The following is a 7577-nucleotide window of genomic DNA, read 5'->3' on the forward strand; positions in this document are numbered from 1 at the left end:
ACTCGCATGTCTTTAGGAAAGATTTTGTCACTGATAAATGTCTTTGACACACATGCATGCATGCACACGCTCATCTAGTACACACACACACACACACACACACACACACACACACACACACACACACACACACACACACACACACACTAACAAATACTCACACACACGCACACACACACTCAATCTTTTGAATTGACAGTAAGCAACATAAAAAATGCCATAGTTTCACATTTTTCACAAACATTTGTCTCCACAGAGCAACAAACTAATTTGGTCACTGTTTTTGTGGTTGCAGGGGAGAAGCCCTACATCTGCAACTGGGATGGATGCACGTGGAGGTTCGCTCGCTCCGATGAACTGACGCGTCACTACCGCAAGCACACCGGTGACAAACCTTTCAAGTGCACCGTGTGCGACCGCGCTTTTAGCCGCTCCGACCATCTGTCTCTACATATGAAACGACACTAAGAGGTAAGTGCTCTGCTCATAACTCATAATGCACTGACAACATGGGGTGTACACTACATTGGGGTGTGCACGTTAAAGATCCCACGATTGACAAAAGGGTCTTTCCTGGCAAAATTGTATAGGCATAGATAAAAATGTCCACCAAATACCCGTGTGACTTGGAATAAAGGCCGTGAAAGGTGAATGCTCGCCCTAATAGGCTTGAGGTTTGCTGGCCGATGTGAATGCGTGATATATTGTGTAAAAAATTCCATCTCACACGGCATTAATAGGTAACATTAGTTATTGTAAAGCGCATTGAGCATATATATGATTATGCGCTATAGCAAATGTCCATTATTATTATTATTATGTGTGTGTGTGTGTGTAGTGGGGGGGGGGGGGGGGGTGCTGTTTGATTTTGTCTGAAGCTATGTGTGTTTTCGTGTCTCTCTGTCTCTTGATTTTTTAAGAACTGTCAGTTTATTTTGATTTTCAAGTGTACGTCTGTGCTCGTTTAAAAAAAACAAATGTTGTCTTCTCTTGTGAATGTGTCTTTTCCCTACCCCTTCTGACCACCTGTCTGTCAGGCTGTCTCTTCTTGTTGCACCTGTCTGTCAGGCTGTCTCTTCTTGTTGCACCTGTCTGTCAGGCTGTCTCTTCTTGTTGCACCTGTCTGTCAGGCTGTCTCTTCTTGTTGCACCTGTCTGTCAGGCTGTCTCTTCTTGTTGCACCTGTCTGTCAGGCTGTCTCTTCTTGTTGCACCTGTCTGTCAGGCTGTCTCTTCTTGTTGCACCTGTCTGTCAGGCTGTCTCTTCTTGTTGCACCTGTCTGTCAGGCTGTCTCTTGTTGTTGCACCTGTCTGTCAGGCTGTCTCTTCTTGTTGCACCTGTCTGTCAGGCTGTCTCTTCTTGTTGCACCTGTCTGTCAGGCTGTCTCTTCTTGTTGCACCTGTCTGTCAGGCTGTCTCTTCTTGTTGCACCTGTCTGTCAGGCTGTCTCTTCTTGTTGCACCTGAAATTGCAGAATTGAAAACATTATTTGTAATGTGCTTGCTTTGTCTGTTGCAGGTTTGGCGATTGAGTGCCTAGAGTGCCTGATTTTTGTTCCTTGCCCTCCGACGCCCCTGTGCTGGGGAGGCAAATTTTCCGCACATCACGCCACGATGTGCCACACCCGCTTGCTGCCCCGCGCCATGCCAAGGTCAGGGTCAATCCCGCAGCATCCACGTCTGCCAGTGATGCCAAGCTGGTACCGTCTGTCAACATCCCATTGGTTGGGACCTGCTGAAACCTCATTGGTCACATTCGCAGGACTGTGTGCTGATTGGCTGATGGATTTGCAAGCACGGTTGTTGATTGGCTGCTGGAATCTGGGTCATCTGCTGATTGGTTGATGAAACCAAGCTTTCTGCCCGTTGGTTTGATTGTTACCCCTTTTTATGCTACAGTAATCGGAGAATACTGTAACCGACAGTTCAACCATTTTTCTGTGTGATGGATGTTGAGATGTACACACAAGTGGTTTGTTTGCATATTTTTGCTTTTAACAATTTTAAGCACTGCTTGATCATGGTGATTTGATTGAAACGATGTGGCCGTGTTTATATGATGAGAACGTTGATAACCTTTTGGAGCACACACATACAAAAATCGGACGTTTCGCCGAACATTCAGGTTTTGATGGCCAGTGTTAATCAGTTGTCTTACGTAACGTGTAAGGATTCAGCCTTGATAGCGTATACTTGCCTGTGTGTGTGTGCGTGTGTGTGGTAGCAGTATAGGTACTGTACAATCACTGCTTGAAGAGAGAAAGCTTGCTGGCTCCTGGCTTATACCGCGGTAAACTAACACTGTCCTTTCAACTATGGAGCTTCGCCTTCACAGGCAGCAAAATGTATAAATGTAATATGTACAGATACAATACCTATGTGATCAGCCAGAGTGTGTGTATGGATGTGCTGGTGTGTGTGTGTGTGTGTGTGTGTGTGTGAGACATGTTAACATGTAAACAATAGTAGCGTAATACCTGTCTGACAGCTGTGATTTACTCAATGTACATAGTCAATCAAAAGGTAAAACTTATGTATGACTCGAGCAGTGTCCGGCTGGGTACCGCACAGAAGTTGAGAGCTCATGCCAGGTACACGCCCATGGAAATCTGATGGTAGGAGTTATATTAACTGGAACCTAGAAGAAACTGAAGCTCATGCTGTGGTTAGGAACAGTTGGGAAGGAGTGTGCTTTGCAAACAGAAGAGCTGTATCAGTTTTACCTGTTGTGCAAAAAGTATGCATTTCATATACACTGTATCAGCGTATACAAGACAAGAGTGCTTAGTTTGAAGCGAAAAATGAAGTAAAAGAAAAAAGACACCATTAGTCTTTTTGTGTGGCAGTTTTCCGTGTGGCTTATCAAAGATGCAGTTGTAAGTTTCTGGTGGGAGTTCTAATATTACCATGGGAAAAAAGTTTCAAGTGAGAGATTTTAACCCTGTATTTGTTGGCGGAGAGTAGTAGTAAAATTGATATTAAAAGTCCTACGTTTTTTTGCCATTAAGGACTTAAATTGGCGGAGAACTTAAGTGGAATATATTTATTACTTTTTATGCATCACAAACATTGCAGAGGTATACTAGCCTGACATTCTGTGCGGTACCTGGTTACGACTTTGTGAGGAGTTTGCCCTCAAATTTCAATTTGTTGATGTACATTGAAATATATATATACAGCCTGTTCCAAAAGAAACGCAACCAACCTGTTTGCAAAATCAAAGTGCAAAATTTATTTTGCAAATAATATTTCATGAAGTTACATACGTGACGACATAGGGACAACTCAAGTTTCAACTGAGCTGGCAATACAGTAGAAAATAGCAGTGACTTCTTCAGCTGGACTGACGGCAGAATGCCTCGTTTGTCTAAAAATGAAAGAGAGCGTGCTATTGGCATGCTTGCCGCTGGCCAAACGGCCCAAGCAGTCAGTCAGGTCATGAAAAGATTTGGAAATGTACCAAAAATGAAATATGTAACTTCATGAAATATTATTTGCAAAAGAAACGCTGGTGGAGGACACATCCGTTATTAAACGCAGAAAAGGGACATAAATTGTGCTTCAATTGTCATTGTTTTCCACTTTTATTGTTAAACCTGTTTTGTTCCACATGTTGTGATTTGGAGATGTACCAAAAATAAAATATGTAACTTCATGAAATATTATTTGCGAAATAAATGTTGCACTTTGATTTTGGAAACAGGTTGGTTGCGTTTCTTTTGGAACAGGCTGTATATTCCCCCTGTCTGCTGTGTGCCCCATACTGCTGTGAAAGCTAAAGCTGTTGTGTTGGAACTGATTTGTTCCCCGTTTTATATTCTGTTCACTGAGAACTACAGCAATTTCCAATCCATTTTTACCTGGTGCACTGTAGAATGCTGTGTTATTTGTCATGGTGTCTCCTCTTCCCATTGTCGCTGCTGCAACATATTACTGTTTGTTTGTGTCACAGTTCTGCTGTAAACAATGGCTTCCTTGATTTTTAAACATTTGTAAAGCTGCTACTGAGTAATATAATTTGTGTGGCTTTTTGCTATATGCTTGATAGTATTTGAACAAACTAAATCTGCTGCTGTGTTACTGGGGCTAAACCAAGATGGAGTCGAGCAATCTTTCAGGCTTTGACTGGAAGCTGTTTTTTAATATTTGTTTTATGGCATTTGCTTGAGTTTAACATAAATGGTAACAGCCAGACTAAGAGACTTTCCAGGCACTTGAGATATTGGTCACTACTGCATTGGAGGGATTTTCTGACAATTTAATTCTGCTGAAGTTGACCCAAAGTGGTCAAGTAAGAGGTATTTCTTAAAACTGCTGTCAAATCAAGAAGTATTTTGTGCCATACGTGGATGTGAGTATTTTTTCTGCTTGGCAAGCTGTTGGTCGATCTTCCCCAAACGTGATGGGGAAAGAAAAATGCAGGCTGGTTCGATGCTAACAATGTATTGTGTGATGACTGCTGAAAAGTTTTGCTAAAAAGTGTTTGCTATCATTCTGTGGCGCTAAGAATTTAGCATGCTTCTTTCTTTGTTCATGAGTTAGAAGAAAAATGAACAGTGTAGAACTGGATGCCTGCTAGATTGTTGCTTGTGTACTGCTGATGTGTAACTTCCAACACAGGCATTTTTTTATGATGATGAACAGAACAGTAAATTGACAGATTTGCTCATAAGAGAAGACCAAATAAGTCCACATGAAGAGAACCCTCGTCTTTGAACGCAGCAAGAAATATGTGTATGTGATTATTAGCCACTGTATGCTTAATGCCCTGCCCCCCCCCCCCCCCCCCCCCCTCCCCTTATGTTCAGTATGTGTTTGATTATATTGCCTAAGGCCACTCTCCTTATTATATTAATCTCCCTCCCCTACTCCCTACCCCTCAAGCTTCCGCCTCATCAAGTGATATGACTGTGACCGTGAGCTGTTATCTACAGTGAAAGTCGATGAATGTTTTTATGTCTGTGAGAATTACCCGTCTCTTTCGCACACGTCTGTGTCACTGTGTGTTGCACCGTTACTGAGTTCGAACTAGTCAAGGGAAAGTACTCATGTTTGCTCTGTAATTTGTTCCCCTTGTGCGCTTTGATTCGGTAAAATGTCGGAGAGCCTTTCTGTTGAGCAATGTATGAGTTGTTTTTTTCTTTTGTCCTTTTTTTGTGCTTTGTTTTAATTTGATTTTCCTCCACGTCTCCATTTTTGAAAAGTAATTTTGCAATAGTTTTGCCCCTTCCCCTTCTCCCGAATCCCGCAGTGGGGCACTGCGGTTATGAAATTAAAGGCCCCTCCTGTTTTTGGAACTGCAGGAGCTTTCTAGTTTGCTGTTAGGTAGATTTTTGGTTCCTCTTTCCTGTCATGCTCTCTTTTTCTTCATGAATTCTTTTCTTTTTTCTGCCTTCTTGCTCATTCACCTGTATTTTTTCCAAAAATCTCTTCTCTTGCCGCTTGTCTCGCGATTCATGTATAGTTTAATCTGTTAGTGTTCTGATGTAAGTCCAGCAGTAGATAGGTTAAGCCTATTTTAACATACTGGAAACTGGTAATCTTCCAGTAGGTATTAATTTAGTTTTACTAAAGCCTGCTGGGACACAAGTAATGGGTTAGTGCATTTGTAAACAGGAATCGCTTGACAAGTGGCCCCCTTCAACCCCCCCTTCCTCGTCCTGATATGGCTCTGCGTAGTCGGCTGGACGTTAAGCAACAAATAAACAAACAAACAAACTTCTCCCGAATTTGATATCTAGCAAGACGACCGGCACGGTTGGCCTAGTGGTAAGGCGTCCGCCCCGTGATCGGGAGGTCGTGGGTTCGAACCCCGGCCGGGTCATACCTAAGACTTTAAAATTGGCAATCTAGTGGCTGCTCCGCCTGGCGTCTGGCATTATGGGGTTAGTGCTAGGACTGGTTGGTCCGATGTCAGAATAATGTGACTGGGTGAGACATGAAGCCTGTGCTGCGACTTCTGTCTTGTGTGTGGCGCACGTTATATGTCAAAGCAGCACCGCCCTGATATGGCCCTTCGTGGTCGGCTGGGCGTAAAGCAAACAAACAAACAAACAAATATCTAGCTAGACACGTTTGATAGTTATTCTTCTTCTCTCCTGGCCTTCCTCTTATCACCTTCCTCCCCCCTCCCCCCTCTTTATTTTTTTTACGTCTTTCAGTCGTTGTTATAATTTTCTCTGACTATTTCCTTTTTTGTATTTAAATGTCTTGCGCTGAAAAATGAAGCATCTGTCCATCTACTTGCATTGATTTTCGAGGCAGAAAATATTATTTCAGATATTTATTGGCATTAATAGGTAACATGCGCCTTGAGTCGCCTTGTGTGGTGAGATACGTGCGCGATATAAATCCTCGTAAATAAAATAAAAATAAATAAATAAATAAATATTATTTTTAGCATGAAACAATGCAGTCAACTGTAAATCCCTACAATCACTGTAAATATCTTATTTTGGTATTTATGCATACACAGCTATAAATATATAATTATCCAGTCAGATTTTGTTTGTGAATGCTTTTATGGTTTTGTTGTTTCTTTGTGAAATCTTATTGTTTGTTGGTCCCGCAGTGGGGCACTGCGGTTATGAAATTAAAGGCCCCTCCTGTTTTTGGAACCGCAGGAGCTTTCTAGTTTGCTGTTAGGTAGATTTTTGGTTCCTCTTTCCTGTCATGCTCTCTTTTTCTTCATGAATTCTTTTCTTTTTTCTGCCTTCTTGCTCATTCACCTGTATTTTTTCCAAAAATCTCTTCTCTTGCCGCTTGTCTCGCGATTCATGTATAGTTTAATCTGTTAGTGTTCTGATGTAAGTCCAGCAGTAGATAGGTTAAGCCTATTTTAACATACTGGAAACTGGTAATCTTCCAGTAGGTATTAATTTAGTTTTACTAAAGCCTGCTGGGACACAAGTAATGGGTTAGTGCATTTGTAAACAGGAATCGCTTGACAAGTGGCCCCCTTCCTCGTCCTGATATGGCTCTGCGTAGTCGGCTGGACGTTAAGCAACAAATAAACAAACAAACAAAATTGTTTGTTGGTTCATTTTTCAAGCGAAAGTTATGTGTCTTGTGAGCTGACTTTGTGGTGATATTTTGCGTGGCCTGAAAATGTCTCTTGTATAATTTGTAAACAATTTTGCTGCATGTTTGCAAAAGCGAGATCTCAGAGTGGAATAAATTCATAGGCAAACTACCCACAATTTATGTACATAAAAACCAAAATGAAAAAAACGTCTGTATTTTTTTCACATTCCTTGCAATATATATTTTTTTCTCACCTGAAGCTTCACCTTTTGGACACATGCATGCTCATTGTCGTCTAGAAATAATATACATAGTGGTTTCAATCCTCTGGAGAGTTTCTTCAGTTCAGTAGAAAACGATTTGAGCATTTAAATTATACTGTGATTTTACAATGTGTATGCTACTTCTTTTTGAAATTTCTAAAACTTGATAAAGGAGAAATTGATGTGTAACTGAATTTGGAGGAACATAACTGTCTTATCAACGCCTCTCTTGCCGACATGAAAATGTGGTATGTACACTTGTATAGACTACAACACAAAAACCAACATTGTATA

General features: G+C 41.4%; 1 protein-coding gene across 1 annotated transcript; it reads left to right on the top strand.

Annotated features, from left to right (window-relative positions):
* Positions 1–295: 295 nt before the first annotated feature.
* LOC138969474 (Krueppel-like factor 6) lies at positions 296–3363 on the top strand (the record flags this gene model as incomplete). Its single annotated transcript, XM_070342265.1, is given in 2 exon segments — positions 296–471; positions 1517–3363. A coding segment is annotated over 1 exon segment (173 nt), but the record flags the coding sequence as incomplete, so codon positions are not given.
* Between the last annotated feature and the right edge of the window lie 4214 nt (positions 3364–7577).

Source organism: Littorina saxatilis, linkage group LG6 (genome assembly GCF_037325665.1).
Source record: "Littorina saxatilis isolate snail1 linkage group LG6, US_GU_Lsax_2.0, whole genome shotgun sequence".
Taxonomy (NCBI): Eukaryota; Metazoa; Mollusca; class Gastropoda; order Littorinimorpha; family Littorinidae; genus Littorina; species Littorina saxatilis.